This window comes from Lutjanus erythropterus, chromosome 14 (assembly GCF_056507025.1).
Source record: "Lutjanus erythropterus isolate fLutEry1 chromosome 14, fLutEry1.hap2, whole genome shotgun sequence".
In the NCBI taxonomy this organism is placed as follows: Eukaryota; Metazoa; Chordata; class Actinopteri; order Lutjaniformes; family Lutjanidae; genus Lutjanus; species Lutjanus erythropterus.
In genome coordinates, this window is record NC_139330.1 from 24,876,594 (window position 1) to 24,897,145 (window position 20,552).

General features: G+C 39.6%; 1 protein-coding gene across 4 annotated transcripts in view; it reads left to right on the forward strand.

Annotated features, from left to right (window-relative positions):
• Positions 1-7,717: 7,717 nt before the first annotated feature.
• ccdc88ab (coiled-coil and HOOK domain protein 88ab) overlaps positions 7,718-20,552 on the forward strand; it is a 73,286-nt gene continuing 60,451 nt past the window's right edge. For all 4 annotated transcript variants that reach the window (XM_084735243.1, XM_084735246.1, XM_084735245.1 and 1 more), the window contains exons 1-2: positions 7,718-8,428; positions 8,561-8,661. In XM_084735243.1, coding sequence (XP_084591369.1) covers positions 8,366-8,428; positions 8,561-8,661 — 164 coding nt within the window. In that variant the 5' untranslated portion in view covers positions 7,718-8,365. The remainder of the gene's footprint in view (positions 8,429-8,560; positions 8,662-20,552) is intronic.

Genomic DNA, 20,552 nt, shown 5'->3' on the forward strand with positions numbered 1-20,552 from the left:
TTTCTAGTATTATCTTGTTTCCATGGCTCCAGGACACACTGAGATCTCATTATTACCAAGCAGAGCCATGGACTATTAGTGCGTAATGGACCAGACAGTGTTCTGTGGTAGACTACAAGGATCATAAACAGCTCAGTGGAAGATTCTGTGTTGTTTTGTTTGGAAGAGGCTTATTTTTCTTCTCATGTAAATGTTCATTGACCAATGCAGAAATCAACTGGTTATCTGTCAACTGTCTGTCAGTCTATAACCAATCCATTATTAAACCATCATCTTACATAGATCATTGTGACAGCTTAGATTACTTGTACCGTGCTGTGTAATGACACAAGGCATTGATGGAATTTGATTGATCAGTGGTTGTTGATGAGAAGTGATATTCAAACAGGCAAGTTCTGGAGATTAAAATAACCAGGGGCAGATCTGGAGGGAAGGCATGGGGTGGCAGCTGCCACCCTAAAAGATGTCTTGCCATCCCAGTTGCCACACCACTTTTTTGCCACAATATATATGTATCAGAAACTTACAGCAGTGAAATTCTGATGTCTGAGTGCAAGTGAATGCAGTGAGAATTGATGCTCTCCTAGTTTTCAGTTTTATCCAGCTCCACTTACTGTTCCTGCAGCAGGCAACGTCTTATCTGCCTGAAGCCTGTTGAACTGAACACATTAATGTAGATTAAATAAATAAAAAAATAACACATTAAAAAACATAAATTAACATTTATATTTAATGACATGATCTGGCCACATGTCAGGCTAAGTGATGACAAAAGACATTTGAATAAATGTCTAAAGATTTGGAAATAAAATACTATTTTTTTATTTTTAACTTATTTCTAAAGCTTATAGACTAAAGACTAATGTGCCATAATAATCCGTTTGAGTTAAAATATCTTCATTTGGGAGCTTTTCCAAGCAAACATTAATTTATGTGATTGTTGCGATTAAATTGGCATATATGGGCCTATTTCAAAGCGATGACCATGTATGAGGTGTAAGAACGCAGACATTTTTGTTCTTTGTTATTGTTTTTACTCAGATTTAGGAATGATGTCAAAGGTAGATTCAGCTTTGGTCTTACTGTGTGTGTGTCTGCATGTGTGTGCCTCAGTTACTTCAGAACTCAAGAGGTTTAAGTGCTTTTCTGATTTTCGTGCTGCAGTGTTTCAGGAGGTGACAACAGGACAGCCTGCACAAGTGCTGCACTGATCTCTGTTACACACACATGAACACACACATGCAGATTTCACAGGATTTTCCACAGGGGTGCTAACTGAGGTTTTTCTGGGTCCTTGGCAGGCAGACGTGCATGTCTCTGTGTTTAAAGAGAGATTATATATCACTCTAAATATTCAGTGAAAGCTTCATTGAACATGTTTTTTGTGTGGAAACCTGTGACATATTTTTGTTAACTATTTTTTATAACTTTCCTTGCAGAATTGCCGTTTCCAAATTATCAACTACAGTGACACTGAAATTATCTGGATTCATCCTTTTCTGTGGTTGAAAGACTTTTCTCCCATCTGTCACTGAAAAGCCAGTAATCGGATCCACCCTACTCTAAATATTACGGACATGCATAAGCTTGAGGGAACCGCCGTTTAGACAGCTCAAAGTGACTTGAGTGGGCAAGGAATGATTTCCTTTGTCACAAGCGTGGTAATTAGATTATGGCACATGGCAAAGTTCCACATAATAAGGTTCCACTTTCTCAGAATGAAGTAGAGCAGAATTATAGCAGGGAAAATGCTTTATTCTACTGTATCTGACCTAGAACTGACATTTCCCTTATGGTAGATGAAATAATAGGTATGCAGACACTATTATGCATCTATTAAGGTTCATCAGTTACAATGTTCACATACAGTTAAATGAAGGTTGAAAGCTCCCATAATAAATTAACCTCACGGGATCTGTCAAATGATTGGATGCAGATTAAAAAATGGATAGATTATTGAGTGTCTAAGCCTGAATGATTCATGCACAATAAACAACACTTACTGGGTGCAGTTAGCAGATACCAAAGTGAACTCCAATGTTTAAAATATGAAGAGGGCAGCAGGGAGAATAATCTTCACAGCATCAATAAAACAACCCATGGCTATAACAAAAATCTATTTGATTTTTGTCTTACAATTAAGAATTTCATGAAACATACAGACTGACTAACATTAGTATCATTACAACTCCAACCCCTGCATTCCTAAATATTGTCCCCTTAAAGTGTTGTTGGTCTAAAAATCCTCTCAGATGGAAGGGAAGACACAGTGATTTAAAGCCTTGAGGCCTGGACTGCAAAGAGCTGATTACTTTTTGGTCTCAAACCTTGAGAACCTCAGACTGTGATAAGACCATGACAAACACATGATGTGCAAAATATCAAAATCTATAATCAAAACATGTTGAGTTTGTAAAATATTCTTAATAAATGAGTCTTCATCATTGTGCTGGTAGTTGAAAGTCTTTACACTTTTTAAGCTCGCCCACAGCTTGGTATTTGAGGTGGGGGTAGAGAATTACATTGCTATCATGATGAAATAACTGTCATATAATGTCATAAAACATTGGTTTAATCTCTCTGAGTAAAAGGGTGCATCAGCATGTTATAGCAGATCTACAGGATGCAAAAGGTTGGGAAAGGACACATCTTTATTACCCTGTAATGTTATGCAATTAGGCTTTGCCACAGGCGTCTCAATCATTTGAACTGGAGATTTGAATGTTAGGCATTGATTTCCCATAGCAGCACTAAAGGATGGAGACAAAGAGAGACAGAGACGATGGTCAGAGTGACCTTTATTGTGAAGACAGAGGTCAAACCTTTCAATTATTTTGTCCATCTATAATGGCAGAGCAGAGGTAATGTTTGATGATCTATGTATATGGTGCATTTTTTGTGCTGTTGCTTCCTTGAGGATAAGTTATTATTGTCATGTGTCTGATATATATGTTTGTACACAACCCTGGGTGTTGAGGGCAACTAATCACAGGTTCAACATATTTCAAAATATTTCAGTTGACCACATGATCATCAGTCCACCAAGAAGTGTGTTCTAATAGTGTATTTATTAAAGTAAAGTCAAACAAAAAAACAACACAATGCCACAAAACAATGCATAGACTTGACTTCATCACCCAAAACCCACTAGAAGTATATGGTTGTGGCAAGTTTGGCACCATCGATTCCACCTGTACTGTCATTTTTTAGCCACCCAGCGTTTGACGTTGCAACTGGCTTGCATAAGGATGGTAATATGTGGTCCAAAGCAAGATATCTCTACAACTACTGAACAGTTTACAGTTGCGTGTATCATGAAAAATAATGAGTGTGATTCCTAATGATTATGGTCAGTTTGTCAAGCTTGATCAGAAACAGAGGACAGAACTTCATTCAACAGAATGTCAGTCATTTGTTAACCATAGGTGCTTTTACTTAGAATATGCTGCTTGGGTTTGACTTGTGCATGTGGCCTATTGTATGAGGATTTATTATTATTATCTATGTCAGACACAAGCCTGGAGGCGATCATGTGATTGTGATCGCTTGTGAGTTTTCTGTGCACATCCATGACTGTATGTTCAAGGACCTCTGTGAATCACAGTTTTTGAAAAAATCCTGAAAAAACTTATTTCCTGGCTCCATGCCAGGGACAGACATGTCCAGAGGCATTATGTTTTTGGGTCATCCCATTCTTGTCAACATGATATCTCAAAACGTGAGTGATTGTCTCTTGTCAAAGGTCACATAACCTCACAAAACACATTTCTAGCCATAACACAAGAATTCACATATAATTATGGCAACTTTTACACAAATCTCTAACAGGAAACTACAAGCAATATATAGTTACTTACATTTAGCTAGTCACATGTAATGAAATCATGATCAATGTAATCCATCACAGTTACTGAGAAAAAAATATGCAATTAAATTTCAATTACTAATCAAAAGGTTGGTGATGACATTATTACAGGATTACATTATTTTTATTGTTCTCTCTGGGTTGCCTGGTGGACATCGGAATTCATCATCAACAAAAGCCTATACTACAATGTTTATCTACTTGTTGTATTTGTCAGAATACCTTATTAGAGGTAGTCAGTACAGGTCAGTGTTTCCCAAACTGTTTTTCTGGGGACCCACTTTTTAAAAATGACCAACCATCATGACCTGTCCTCATGAATCTTGGAAAGGTAATTTGATCATGAATCTACGTTCCTGACCATTTTAATTCCTTTTCCACATCATCTTATATTATCTTTATGTGTTATTGAAAATATATATTCTACAAATGATAAATATTTTATAAATGAGAATGCTTTCAGGCTGAGCTAACAGGCCATCTCATTGTTTTTATTTCCTCTCACTGAGAAAAAAATATAGGACATTTTTCCATACTTCATAAATGAGACCATACTTCCTCTCATCAGTAAATCAATATACATATTGCAAATACTTTATAAAAGGTGTGCTGCAGATATATATCTTAAATTTGCAGAATTTTCTCATAGTCTTTTATTTATTTCTCCTTTGACCCACTTGTGGGTCACGACCCAGCCTTTGGGAAATGAGTGTTACATGCTACTGAAGAAATAGGAAATGGTAGTTACTCCAGCAGTTCTGTCCAGTATTAGTCAGTGCACCATGCATTCAAGCCCACATGAGATTCAGCACAGCTCCAAATCAAAATGTTTGTGGTGACTTGTAAATTCCTGTGAAATAACTAACAGGATACAGCAGTCATCTACAGAAGACAAAGAGAGAATTTTATCCGAGAGTGGCCCTGCGAGGTCATGGAGTTGTTCAGAGAGAGTTTATTTTTCCTGTTGTGGATTTCAGAGCTGCTTCATGGTCTGTGGATTTTTTCATCCCTGGGTTAGATTAATACCAACTAGAAGACACATTTCCATGTGTACACTGCTTCTGCAGAGTTTAAGCCAAAAGAGGCGGTCGGGTGGGTTTCCACTGGGTAGTTTCGGTGCTGAGTGTGTGTGAGGAATGCTGCTGTGGGTCTGTGCAATCACTGAGTCATTAGGTGGAGTTGGATGCCGCTTTGTGACCAAACTTCTTAAAAGCATCATGAATAATAGATGCTGATGAAACAGGCAGGAGCTCCCCGTTCAATGCAAGGTTAATGAATCCCACGCTAATGCAAACAAACGCTAACAAGTTTACACAAACACACCAAGCTATACAAAATATCCATCTAATCCTCAGTAATTGAGCAGAGCATAATGGTGTTGGGGCTGCAGTGTGGATAAGCAGGCGCTACACGAGCCATGAAAGGTTTTCATTATCTGTGTCGGTGTTTAATCGTCTGTTGAGGTGATAGAGTTAGCAGAGACATGTGTGGGTTGCCTCAGAAGAGGTCTATATTTGATTTAAGTAGATTCTGAAGCAAATTCCCCCTTTTATTTTTGCATCATTAAGCGTAGATAAACTCTATTGATTTCCAGGGAGGGAATTGAATCATTGTGGGGAACAATTGGCAGAGGTATGATTGGAGAACAAAGTGTAAAAGGTAAAAGCCATTTTTGCAATCTGCTTCTTACTCTGAGCAACAGGGTACAACATAAACTCAACCGTTTTAAAGTGGGCGGGACTCAGATGGGGAAAAAAAAAGTGATGTCATGTTTATGCTTCTCTACCAATCCAGATTGAGCCACATTTGATTCAAAATGTGATGACAGATGTTATTTTGCCAGACTACTGTCAATCACATCTGACCACACCTGCATGGTCCTGTTGAAGTGGATTAGCTGAGTTACGAAGGTTAAACAGTTTTGTCCAAATCATTGACATAAATAATGATGGATGCTGTGTCTTCACTTCCTCAAAATTCCTCAATACACTTTTACTGCAACAGCCTCATTTGGTCTGGTATGATCAGTGGTGTACGGTGGTTAATGTATAATGCTAGGTAACTTTAGAAAGATAATATCGATATTATATCAACATGATGATCTGAGACTAGAATCGTCTCATTGTGATATGGCATAAGTGTTATTTTTTTCCTGGTATTAAAGGCTGCATTCCAGTAAAGTGATGCATTTTTCTGAACTTACCAGACTGTTCCAACTATATTATTTGACACTTTCTCATTATATCCAGAAATGTAATGATGATTATTTCTGCAAAAACAATTATCTTTTATTCCAGAAAATGGAAAAGGTAGCATATCTCAAGTCTTCAAGTCAAGGGGGACAAATACTCACATTTTACTTATAAGTATTTTGAAGCCTTGAGATGTGCTATATGTTGGGTTTTGCACTCCACTGAGAATCCCATTGTTGAAGCACGACTTTCTTTATAAATGCGTCTGTGTAGACTTGTTGCACAGTTTGAAGAAAATCTCCAAATGGTACTTTCGCAGTGTAAATATGTCAGATCCTACCCCAAAATATTTAATGTATAGATGAAGATGTTGACATGAGTGCAAGTGACAAATAAAAAAATAAAAATCTCTTTTTTTTTCATATTTTGGTAGTTTCTGTTAGGATTTTTTTGTTAGATTTTCAAGAAGCTGCACCTCATGTAAACTCCTGATGTGCACTCACTGAGCTTATATCCCTCCAGCCAAACACGTTCCACAGAAAACAAGACACAACAGGTCTAGTCAGGATCTTATACAGTATACCCTCAAGCTGAAACCCCAACCAGAGCAACCGTTATTCTAAATGCAAATGAGAACCTCTGCTGCTGCTGAAATGTGCTTATTAAAAGTTTTAGGAAAACACACAATAATCCATTCATCCTGAGAGGTGACCCAGGCCTCCAGTTCCCAAATCAATGATTAAATTTTAATTGGCTATTTGGCCACGCAGTCTCCGCTACCTATTCACACCCACAGAGCCATTCATCAACTGTTGATTAGGTGTCTCCCACGTCTACAGTGAATGACCGTGAGTCTAAACTCACCATTCACTCATTACCTTACTGCTGATACAGCTAAAAGAAATGCTGTATACTAAAATTAACTGGTTGCTGGCTTTGATTTTATATATTTATTTCAGTCAACAACTTTAATCTTGGCTTTTATTTAGATTGTATATTTTTGGTATCTTGGCATAGTTACAATGACACCAGAGCTGCAAATGATTATTTTCATATGATAAGTAAGTCATAATTTTACACACTTTACATTTAAGTCACTTTGATGAGAAAAATTTATTTTATTGGACACTGACTTTTTAAACCTCCTCTATATATTTGGATAGAGCTCAAATACTAATCCTTTACTGTACATTTACAGTAGTCTCTTTGTACATTACCCACCAGGTGTCAGTAGCCTACTGGCCTTGTGTCTCTTATGTGCTGGATGCTGTAAATGCAGACAAAAGATATGCATGGATCCCCAATATTCCTCTTGCCAAGGAATAAAATAAGACAAAAAATGTTTCCATAGCCATAGCATATAAATGACAGTACTGGAGCTGCAACCAAACTTATTCCCATCCCATTTCTATCTGCACCACTCTAAAAATCTCTGCCTCTTTCCTACAAACAATTTAATTGCACCAACCTAGATGGCGAAGATGTTTTCTAGGAACAGTTATCAACACTGAGGCCTTGGAAGGAAAACTAAATAGAAAAGGATACTTTGATCAATGCCCTATTTTTCTTTTAGAGCGCAGGAGGCGGAGGGAGATGCACAGGAGAGACAGACAGGGAGGGAGGCGGTACTAAGTGTCCTCCAGTCATCCTCTCAGCTCCCTCTGTTCATTAGTATGCTGCTGCATTTGAACGGAGGCAGTCAGAGAAAGATAAGGAACCCGGTCAGAAATTACTCCATAAATAATACCAGGAGTAAACCGATCATTTTAAAACCAGGACCATAAACCTCTGGATTGTTTGCGCACTGGATATTATTTTTAATTTCATCGTCTCGGAGGGATATTTCCATTTATCGTCCTGTGATCTTTTGCCAGCAACGGTCCGTTTTTTAAAGCCATACCTGGCACAGGTCTCCTGTAGTCTTTCTTCACTCGCCTCTGTAGAGAGCCAGCTAAAACAGTGGACGCCAAAAAGAGAGAAAACCTGAAACAAAGGTTTTTTTTTTTTTTGTTTAAACAAAAAATGTGATTCATTTTCCTCACCATGAGGCAGCCAAACCCAGTCGCTGGCATCTGAAACAGCTGGGTCGTGTCGACAAGACTGTGGATTAACGTTTTTTCTTTTTTTCCTACCCAATTAATCTCCAAGAAACCCCGGACGTGTTTCAGTGGCCGTTTAGCCAAAATGAGCGTCGTTTTAATTGAATCAACTACATGAGTGGAGCTTAAACAAACACATCTTTCTCCCGGGGAGTGCACATTTTTTTCCATATCTGCTGAATTATACGGCGCCAGTTGCCCTGGAAAATATGGAAAACGAGGTTTTCACCCCTTTGCTGGAGCAGTTTATGCTCACGCCTCTGGTCTGCTGGGTAAGATCCCTAATTAACCATTCAAATGGGTATTAAGCTCACTAATTAAACACCTCTGCCCTGCGAAGGCATTTCTTTTAACTGTTTATTGATTATTTTAACACCTATTTGCATTGTCCCATTTATTTTCAGGTGAAGACCGTCGGGCAGCCGACAGTGACCGATGGCACCAAATTATCGGAATATGTTGAATTAGTGGATGGGATTTACCTCAACGAGATCATGCTTGAGATGTAAGTAATCTGACGCAGATTTCAGACATGTATCAGTCCAGTGCATCTGTCTCCTGCACCACACTGTTGTAACAGGATTGGTCAAATGAGAGCGTGCAGACCTCTGCTTGGGACCTTAAACGCACCATGATAATAGATGTATGTAGGCTATGCCTCAAAATCATAATTTAGTAGAGACTTGGACTAGTTGGATAAGAAAGTATTAGAGCTGCAATGATTGGTCTATTAACTGATTAGCTGTCAACTATTTTCTAACCAACTGAAATGCTGAGTGATTTCTTTTAAGAAAAAGGATAAATTCTCTCATTTCAGCTTTTGAAATGTGAATATTGTCTGTGTTTTCTATGGCAGTAAACTGAATCAGGGTTGCAACTAATGATTATTTTAATTGTCCATTAATCTGTTGATTAGTTTCTAAATTAATCGATTAAAGTTCTTTGGTCTATAAAATGTCAGAAAATGGTTAAAAATGTCAAACTGTGTTTCCCAAAACCCAACATGAGGTCCTCAGATATTGAATTTACTGTCACTAGGATGTAAAGAAACCAGAAAGCATTCACAGTTAAGAAGCTGGAATCACAGAATTTTAACTTAAAAATATGACTCAGACTGATAAGCAATTTTTAAAATAGTTGGCAATAAATAATTGATAAATAATCCATTAATCATTGCAGTTCTAAACTAAATATCTTTGGATTGTGGACAAAACAAGACATTTGAGGATGAGAATGTTACCTTAGAAAATAGTGAAAAATATTCATTACTGATTCCCTGACATTTTATGGACCAAACAGCTAATCGATTAATTGAGAAAACTATCGAAAGATCAGTTGCTGATGAAAATAATCATTAGCTGCGGCCCTAGTTTGTTCTCCAGTCTCTGTCCAGCACTTGAGATTGTCTGCTGGAGTGAATGTAGGCTAAGCACAAAGGGACCTTGTATTGGGGGCAACAATGGGTCATACTGTCAGATATCTTTGCAGACAGTTATTGTTATGATCCCTTGGTGTAAGGAGGAACAAAATCAGCCCCACAACTTCCAGTTGCTCTGTTTATTCAGTCACCCTAGACTGTCATCTGCAGCAGGCTGGAAGACACCCCGCCCCTGGAAGCTGCTGCACTCACGTTTCCTGCTGTGCTGTAGATTAAACTAGGAATAGTAGCCTTAAGTAGAGTAAGACTGGTAGCAGTGCAGAATCTAGATGCAGATTACACAGCAATGCAGATCCTTCTTAAAAGTAGCAGGCCAGCACAGACGCACACTTGTTTGTTTTTATTCAATTAAAGGGGAAGTAGATGTTTTGGAAGGTGGACGCTGGAGAAGATGATGCATTAGCTGTCACTCCCTAGCAAATAGCATGACAGAAGACAGCTTCCCATTCCTTTGTCTGGCTTAAGGCTGATACTTCCCCCTAGCTGCACAATTTTTCATCTTTTCCGCTAATGCCACACTTCACACTGTCAGCATTTGCTCCTCCTGTTTGCCTGTCAAAGACACGTTCGACCCAGCTTGCTCCCAGTGGAATTGATTTTCACTTCACAAGAGATTATAATGTGTTCCAGTTTCCTATTGCAACTTCTAGTATTACCTCGCTTCAGTATCTGTCTTATTCAGTGGTTGACTGACAGAATTGTCTTGGTAGAGTATACCTCAGTGCTGCGTGTGAATTGTTTTTAGAAGGGTTAAGCTGTAGATGTGTTGCATGAAGAGCTGATTAACCCTGGCTGGCTCTTTCCAGTCTCCGGTTGGTGTCTTCTTCGTCCTGCTCTGTCCTTGTCCAGTGTCCTCGACCTCCTGCACCTTGGCTGCATCACTCCCCTAAGCCGCCTCCCTTCACGTTTCAACTGTCTCTTCCTCCTCTCTTTCACATGCTTGTTTTTCCTCCTCCGACTTCCTCCAGGCTGTATACACATTCTCGGAGGAATCCTTCAATACAGAAAGGTGTTTAAGGAGGCCTTTGCAGGTTCAGTAGGACAAGGACATCTTTCCTCTTCCACATAAAACAGTGAAGAAGTCAGCAGTATTTTTAGAGCATTTTCTCCTCTGGGACACTGTATAGTGGAAAGCAACCGGAAAGGATATGAGGGGGAAGGGTTGGAGGAATGAGTGAGATGGAAAATGATTTACCAAAAAACCTTAAACATGACAGGGAAGATGTGCAAAGAAAAGACCAATTCCAGCCCTGGTTTGCCAATCCACATGGCAACTCCTCAGCTCTACATATTAATACTGAGATATTTGATCAGGTACTCAGTAGAATTTTATCTGCAAGCAATTGGAATGAGCTGAACGTGAATTTTCTGTGGTTTGTTGAGTACTCCTGTAGGGAACAGCCAGCACAGAGCTGAAATGAACTGTGACTGGCTTAGTGATTGCCTGACAGGATGTTGGGGATTGCCAGTCACAGTTAGCTCTGTGTGTTTATACATTTGTGTGTGTATGCTTTTCTGCAGGGCTTCTGTGTCTATGTGGGAGTATGTGTATCTGAGGGTTTTTTTTCTGTTCATTTTGTTTTGGACTGGAGGCAGCTGTCGGTAGTCGTCTTGCCCAGCCACCCTCCCACACAGAAGGCCTACAGTATTGGTCAGATGTTATGTTGGTGAGACAGCTCTTTGTCTGCCTCTCCCACTTTACCGGCTCTTAGTGGTCACCTCCAGTAGGCTCAGCTACCTAAAATAGACTGTATCATAAGCTAATATCTTTGTTACAGCCCATGCATCTAAACTTGGCAGGGAGTTTTGGATGATGGTACCGATCAATGACTTAACATTTGTCAATTCTATGGGTGGGAATCTCTTTGCACCTCATGATTCGATTTGATATCGAGCACTATGATGAAATTATGAAATGATTATTGATGCATCTTGATTTTTCATTTCTATATATGATTTATTTTTTTCTCACTGTGTGAGTACTTGCTACTTTTAAACGGTGTATTTATAATGATTTTATATTCGAAATAATCCATAATTAGTTTAGTTTTCCCTCATAGAACCCTGTTCACATCTGTTATGTTTCATCATCCAGTTTATTCAGCCTTTAAAAACATACAGCCTGGTCTTAAAAATTGTTACAGGCAATAATAATTTCAGGAATTGTTTTTTCATTGTTATTCTGATTATTGACTTTTCTGCATCAGTTCATAATCTTTCAAGATAGAATCATGTCGTTATTTCAGTATTAAAAGACAGAAATGTGATGCATTGTCCAAAGTTTGCTCACATTTGAAACTGTATGTCAACTGGAAGAATTATGTGGGTGTATAGTAATGCCTCCTTCCCTCTTCTCATCTCTCCCTTACACTGTTACTTTCATTAAAAGTAGCTTAGAAACCACAGGTGAACTTCTTTGAAGAACCGTAGGCGATAATTAACCAGGATTGTGTTTGTTCCATTTCTTGGGCTCCGACAAACACGGTCTGGCTCTCACGTACGCATGTGTTTTTTCCTCACCTCCTCAGTTCTGACAGCTAGAAACTGTAGTGAGAGTAAGTTGATGTTGCGCTACTCGTGATTGTGCTGAAAGTGCTGAAAAAACTCCCCTGGTGTTAGCTTCCAGCCAGTAGCTGCTGTTTACACTAAGAGTTCAGCTCTGAAAACGCTGCCACTGAAGATAATGTTCTGTGAAGCCAAGAAAAATACTTCCAGAGTGGATGATAACACTCCAAAGATATACACACATTATTAGATGAAGTTTAGTGTGCAGTAGTTTGTACAAAAAAGGTTAAAATGGTTTAAATATTTTCTCTTTCCCTCTCCAGACACACACTTACAGTACATTGGTTGAAGAAACTTAAGCTTTTTACATTTTTACAGTCATGTCAGCTGTTGTAGTCTAAGCTTTGGCGTTCCTGTGTGAATGTCTCTGTGTGGTTAGTGCCGACATGGCAGACAGGCTGGCAGCAGTTGTCACTGGGACAGCATGGGAGAGCACAGAGAGGAGAAGAAGAGAGACCCTAGGATTATCTAACGGTTTGCTGACACCCAGATGGCACCACATCCCCTCCCCCCTGCCCTCATGTGACTGACATTACCTAGCCAATTAGATTGCCTCCTCAGTGTTGTCAAACCAATTAGTTTTCCCGCTCGGCGAGAGGGGGCCAATTAAATTTTTGTCAGAGTGACAAGTGTCCAGTTGAATTCTCTGTTTTCCTGCCAATCCTGTAGACCCGTGCCGGCTCATTGGCCTGTTCGCTGAACCAGTCAGTCTGTCCTCTACGGGCCGCTGGGACAGAGCTATGTGAGTGTAGGTTGACGCTTGCAGGAATAAAAACGGAACTTTTATGTGTCCCACTTGATTTTTACATAACATTTGTCACGTTGATTGTGGAAATTAGTTGTGTTGTCTTTTTTAATCACTGAATTTGCACTTTCTTGTTGTGTGACCCAGCTCTAACCCTGAAAATTTGTCATAAAAGTGATTGTTGGTGAGTAAAGTGCTTGTATTGAGATGTAAAACACATGTGGTTTACAAAAAGAATGCCGCTAAGCATGTTGTACAGGTTAATGTTTCAGCTGGCTCGAGTATTCTGACAGATCTGTGCATGTCTGGAGATCTGTCTGAATGGCTGGCTGCACACATGGGAATGAGAGTATAAATAATATGAAGGTAACTATCACCTTCCAGCAATTTCATCTCCATATTTTTTCTACAGACGAGGGTGCTTGCCAGTGGTTGTTCATCATAAAGGAGACATATGAGTCAGTGAATATGAATCTATTAATTCTGAATGCAGATTTGAAAGCCTGTTTTTCTCTCAAGGCTACAGGATGTAGTCCTCACTGCGCCTGTCATCACTTCCTTTCATGACAGAAATGGCTTTTCAACACATCATGCGTACATAAGCAGACGCAGAAATTGACCAATGAGCTCTGTTGAACGCTGAATAACATGTTTTATTTAAACCAGTTGGTCTTCTATTGAAAATTACTTTCTTTTGTTGTAGACTGTTGTAGATGCATCATTTTATTCTCTTTAATTGCTATAATATATGGAGGTTATATTATGCTCGTGTTATTCTTTTTACGGCTTTGTCACTGTAGCACAATATTCTGAGGTTAGACAACCATCTGGCAACGTTTTATTGTTACAGGCAGAATCTGGAAGAGGCCACATACAAAGAAACGTATGAGTCAGTGCTGCTTCAGTTTTTTTTATTTCAGTCTACATTCATCCTTTTCTACCTCGGGCTGTTGGAGAGGTTTGGGTGATTATGGGGGGGAAAAAATACAAGGCACAGTAGCCTTTAAAGAAAAAAAAAATCATGTTCAAGTTGTCCTTCTTTAATATGGCATTTTCAATAAAATGGTTTAAATCATTTTAATTTTTCACATTTCAGTGACCACTGATTCAAGAGTTTAATGGACACTGAACATGAGACTGAGACTGTACCTCTTCCCCTTTCCCTCTTTCTCCCATCCTTCCTCCTGCTGGAGTCTTTTTCTTCTTCATCTCAGTCTCCATTTCTGTCCATGCCACACCTTCTGCTCTCTGTCCCCTGTCTTCCTTCTGTTTTCTTTGAGCAGCGTGTTGAAGCTTTTGTTGGCTTTCTCTTGGGCTAGTTACAGCAGACATAGTTGGGATTCCAGCTGGACTACAGAGAAGAGGCAGGCAGAGCCGCTGCTGGGGTGTCAGTCTGTTCAGCTCTCCAGCTGCTGCTGTGGCTGCTGCTGCCTGAACTGTGGGGTCCACACCTTTCACATCAAAAGTGTAGAATCGGACATTAATCTGGCATCTCTCATCTGTCATCTTTGTGTCATGCCAAGCTCGCTGTGTCTGTCTAGCAAGGGGATGTGTATCGAGTCAGACAGGAAACGGCAGCTGTGACCTTGAGAGGACAAAACTTTAACAAGGCTGTGTTAATGTGAGGCACTCAAAATCCCACAACCAAGGACATTTTAAACCCCACAGGGACCACAGGTTTGCTCTTAGGTTCTCAGCCCCAGCAATTCAGAACCAATCTGATTTACAGTGGCTGGTACTTAAAGTGATTTATTCTCAGGATTAGTAGGAATTTCTTGGCTGCACTGTGTTCAGCGTGTGTCAGAAAATGACATAGATATAACCATTTAACCATTTATGTTTTTGTAGCTCTTTTGTATTATTTTGTATTTATTCAGCTAAGAGAGAAACGGGTCTTTATTTAAGACTGCAGTTTTGTTAGAGGTCTTTATTTGGAATTTCCCATTTCATCTGCCTTATATTTGATTATACTTGATCTAATTTTTCTGTCAAGACCTGATATTTGGTGTCAGTTTGCTGTTGTGGCCATTTACTGCTAATGCAAACTCAACACTTCCTCCATCTGTTTCATGTTACAGGGCCTTCGGTGGCTCAGGGGGCATAATCCCTTCTGTTCCCTGGAAGACTTTTACTGTGAAACATCTGTAGTGTTGTGTAGTGTGCAGTAAGTGTTGAGTTTCTTTAACAGCAGCTTAACATTGAGAATTAACAGCACAGGAGAAGTAATCAGTGACATTTCTGTTGAAAAAGAGGAACTCAGAGCAGCTGCGAGTACAGTAAAACTACAGTATATTGTCATACTGAAGCAAACAACTTATTAGGTTCCCTTTGTGGACCATTATATTACAAGTAATCTTTCCTATTTTGTGAAGACATTGAATTTTGTTTCGATGCTTAATGGTCAAAGTGTTTGTAGTCCAGTACCAGGCAATGAATCAGATCACATCCAGCTTTGCAGAAATGAGTTTAACTGCAGTCCCTATGGATACAGTTAGAGAGGAGGGGAATGGGAAGAGGCCCTGTGGAAACAGAAAGACAAAGACAGGAGAGAAATGGGCTCATGAAAAGCCAAGACAAGGAAATGGGGTGACAAGAACCACATACCAATGGTCAGATCCTCACTGTTCTGTATATACTACAATTTCCATGGGAAAAGTTCCCATGGGGCGACAGAATAGGATGCAGTCATCTTGAGTGTTGAGATTACATGATGGCAAAAAGTAAAACATTAACATACCCGCAAAATGAAAGAGTCATGTTTTGTAATATCTTAGTATTGCAAACTTATAGTTGGAGCTGTGGGTTCAGTGGATTGTATGGTATGCTAATATAGTATGTGTTTCCTGCCCTATTTTGAAAGTAGATGGATGCTACCATTGTGACATATTACGTAATTCTTCACTAATTTGGGATGAATTGAATTTAGGCTTACACAATTTGTCAAAATATTGAAAATTGCAATATGGCTAAGTGTAATATTAAAATCCCAGAAGCTGCAATTTTTTTGGTAAATGCAAAATGTGTGACAAAGTAGAATTAGAATTAGGACTTCACAATTAATCTACTGTATTGAAATCGCAATATGACTTTCTGCAATTTTCAGATTGCAGGAGGGGCGGTATTTGGTAAAGGCAAAAAACTTTAAACTGATGAATGAGGCAGAGATGTGCTTTCCTACAAATCAGATTCTATAGACGTAAAAAAAAAAAAAAACTTAATTTGATACAGATTCCTGGAAAAAAAATCACACCATAGTTAGTTTAACATGTTTTTCAGTCAAAAGAATAGTGAATCAAAATTATCAATACCTCTAATATCGCAAATCATGTCACCATTGTTCTGGCATTACAGAAACAGACCACAGAATTATCCTGAACCGCACCTGAACTGTTAACCATAGCATGGCTGCTAATAAGTGCTAATTCCCCAGATTTGTGTGCATCTGTCTATGTATATGTCTCACACATATGGGCCTTCTCCACCGACACTTTTGGCCGCGCTGAGCCAAACCATACCGTGCCGAATTGCATTTCCATTATCACTTTTAGCACACCGAGCTGTGCCTGAGATCAACCTACTCTAGAGTGGGGCCAAAGCCAGCCTGACCCGCCTCCAAGCAGGCTGCGATGACAACCCATGACTTTTGTGAAGAATTTCAGGAAAGATTGTGTTTATCCCAGAGACGTATATGAATGGTGTATCCATCACTTTACAGCCGCTTGACTTGAGCCTCCTCAAGCTCATCTTCAGTTAAAACACCCACCTTCAAGTTGGTAACCCTGTTGTAATGGAAATGCAAAACCCCGCCGTGCTGGGCTGACAGGCTTAGTCAAACCAAGTTGAGCCAGGCCAGCTCTGTATATGTAAGAGGGCCAATAGAGACCCAAACACACACACACACTCCCTGCTGTGTTTGGACAGTACAGCTCATAAGCTCTATGCCAAACACGTGGCCAAATGTAGCCTGCTTTTTCTCTTTGTGCATGTCCATTTAGCCTACTTTGTGTGTGTATGTGTGTGTGTGTGTATGAGCATGTGCCTGGCTGCCCATGCTGACTGTAATGTAGCCTGTCATATATAGGTTAACACTACTCCCTAACTTAACCAGCCAATCAAAGCCAGGAGATGAGAGGAGAAAGCCCAGTGGCCCCAGGCTCTACATAAGGCTGTGGTGCCTATCGACAGCACCGACAGACCGGCTTATTGACTGGCTGTCTCACTAGTAGTCTGCCTTGCTGGCTGTTTAGCTGGCTTTCTGCCTGTCTATCCCTAATCTATTTGTCTATTTAAAGTCTTAAGGTTACTGTATCAGCAGGAACAGGGAGGTGGGGGCGATAAGTAGGATATTTGACCCCCATTGCCGTTCTAAGTCGCTGTATTTATTAGCCTGCTGATCCTAGGGGGGGTTGTAGTGTCGCGTGCTTGTCTGTGTGGAATCAGAGATGCAGCCAAAGAAATGAGTTCTGGATTGTGTGGTGCTGTCATGGTCCTGTTGTTGTGGCCACCATGTTCTTGGCTGACTCTGACGGTGATGGAATGTGTGAATGGACAAGCCTTTCGTTACTGTTTTTCTCTCTTTTTCTTTCTTTCTCTCTCTCTCTCTCTCTGACACACACACACACCTCATTCACCGCATCACCCTCCTCGCCCTGACAGGATTACAGCCTCCTCTGTGCTTTTTAATTAACGGGTTAAATAGACCCCCTACTATGGACCTCAAAAGGGGCTGAGTGTGTGTGGAGGGGGCAGTTGGGGAGGTCACATGACTGTTCATTTAGACCAGTATTAAAAAGAGCTCTGTGTCCTTCTGATTAGCATGATTGTGTGTGGGTGTGTGTATCAGGGTGGAGGCTGATCAAAAGACTAATTAACACATCTACACTGCAGCCGATTGATTTAAGAGACAAGCATTCTGCCCTTTTGTACTTTATTAAAATATTATTTTAGATTTTAAGAACGCATACGCCAGTGAGCACAAAAAAATTACAACAGATGCTTGGTAGCAATTTTTTTTTAGGTCAGCATTAGATTTTGATGATTTTGTTTCCAGTTCTTATTGATTTGGTTCTTAACAATGTTGATGAGAGCCTGTGAAACGCTAATTACCATGGACAAATGTTGCCAGTGGAAACGCCAAGATAAGTCAATGTTAGCTAAATAACCTTAACAACTGTGGTCTGTTTTCTGGTTCCCTTAATATTTTGGGGTTTCCTATGCTATTTTATTGTAATGATAGAGAGTATCACACTATTGTAAAGCGTTTTGTAGCATGGCATTTGCTAAATTGAGGGGATTGTTAAAAACTGACACAACTTGTGCTGTTTACCTGCTAGTCAAGCAATGGTTGACTGGGTTAACTGATGTTAATGTTAGACTCCAAAGATGGGAAGATATGCATGCATTCAGCTCGCATGTCTATAGTCCTGTTGAAGGTAGGTGTTTTAAGGATATGGCTTTAATTTGAAAGTAGCCAGAGTGAAATTTGTGTAGGAATCAATAAGCAGAGTCAAAATTTAAATTTATTGTTTCCCTTGGATACAGCAATTGGAATCAGTTCTCAATGTCTAGTTGGGGACTAAGGATATTTATATTTCTTGGTATGAAGCAGGTTCTCATGGGTTGGTTTTATGAGAAATAGATGTGTGTTTGATTGAGAAACTGGGGAGCACCAGCATGGTCTAGCCATTCAATCAGAAGTCCCCTGTGACTGCAAGCATCCACCAGGCTGAATGTCCTTGAGGAGGATAAAGAATTCCTCACCTTTGACCCCCTCTCTTGAACGGAACAAGTAAAATGATTAAAAAAAAAAGATGATAAACTGTCTTTGTGATATTTTAGAGTCAAGCTTTATTGACCTGTTCACCCATACAGACACAAACATGGCTGTGCTATTCTTGAATGCAAGAGCACAGATGCAGACGCATGCATGACTTCACATGTGCTCCACGCTACATGCATGCATACATTCACGAGCAGCCAGAGCTCTCCTCCCCCCTACTCAGGGCCTGTTGACCCTCATATATAGGTCATACAATGTTCATGCTTTGAAGTCTGAAGTGCATATCATGAAAAAGAGAGCTGCTCTCTAACATTGTTGATGTAAGGCTCTAAAAATCTCAAGTACATCAGAAGTGTTGTTTTCCCAGACAATCCCAAGGCAAATGTATCATAAATTAATTATAGGCTTAGTTTTTTTTTTAGGAAGGATGGGTGTGATTTTACTACTCTTCTCTCTTGGGCTTAGTGCATGGTAGACGAAGGATGAAATTGTCAAAACATGCTCCTTCAAGTGTGCCAGAAAAAATTACTTTACTAATAATTTTTACAAATAAATGTTTTGATGCTCATACAGTGAAATGCATGTGCTGCTTTTCTTCTGTAAAATATGTTAGAATAAGGCCTATTTTTATTTAGTTACCTCAACTAAAGAGAGAACCAGGCCTTTATAGTATAATATTTTTTTCAACTGTTATCTTGTGGGATCATATCTAATAGCCTTAATGACAAAATCAATGAGAATATTTATTCAGGGATCTACTGGGAGGTTAGATAAGAACTAGCGAGGTTAGTGAAGCACAGTATGCCTTCCCCCTGTGCTGCCAGTGTTAAGCAATCAACCCCTGGGAGATAAAACAGTAATTCAACTGCAGAATACGCAGACAAGTTTAAAGTTCATCAATGACTCTGGGTGAGAAATTAGAACACACTCTTTTTACTTTTGAACTCACTGATTTTCCAGTTGCTGTGCTCCTGACGTAACAGAGGGGAAAAAAATCCATCTAGAACAATGACGCTAAATGAAAAGAATCAAAGTAGATTGTAAGGAGACCCAAGTGTGAAAACTAAATCCCACTGCCTTACAGAAATTTGAAGCAAGTGTTGTATGAAGCACCCGCTCTTTCAAAGTGTCCCGCTGCTACTTGGTGAAACTATATCAGGGGTTCTGCTTTGTCACCACCTCTGTTCTGTGAAGTGGGGAGACTAGAAAATAGGAATTTCCCTCAGGGCACCAGAAGATATCACATTATGGCTGCAAATCTTACATAGTATTAGACTGTTAACTTTTACCTCGAAAGTATACGAGCCACTCCAACAAGCTTTTAATCAACACTGCACATGCTGTCAAAGGCGGCAGTTAAGAAGCCCTGACTTGTTGAGTTTATTGTTTAAAGACATGGGAAAGTAGTTAGTTGATAAATGCGTGACTAGTACCGGTCAAGTACCTGGAAAATAGTTTGCATGTCAAGCATTCCAAAGAGATGGAAAGAGATACACAAATTGCCAGGAAAATCCCTGTTTTTCATCTGTTAATTACAGCAATAATCTTGCTTCTGAATGTGGTTTGAGATTAAATAAGATTTGGTATCTTAATTTCCATATATGTGCAAATGGTAGTTTGGATTGTTGTTGTAGATCACAGAGGCTGGGAAGGTGGTGCTGTGTGAATTTGTGGAATGTCTATGAGGCTCACTAAAACATGTTGACACCCGTGATAACATCAGTCGTCGTGTGTGCTTCTTTTAATGTCCCTTGGGCAACTCGCAGTGAGATAAACACACAGGCTTTCTATTCTTCAGACACTAAGAAGATGCTTCTTCTCTTTATTCAGACGGATAAAATAAAATAAATGATGATCATGGTTAGAGGT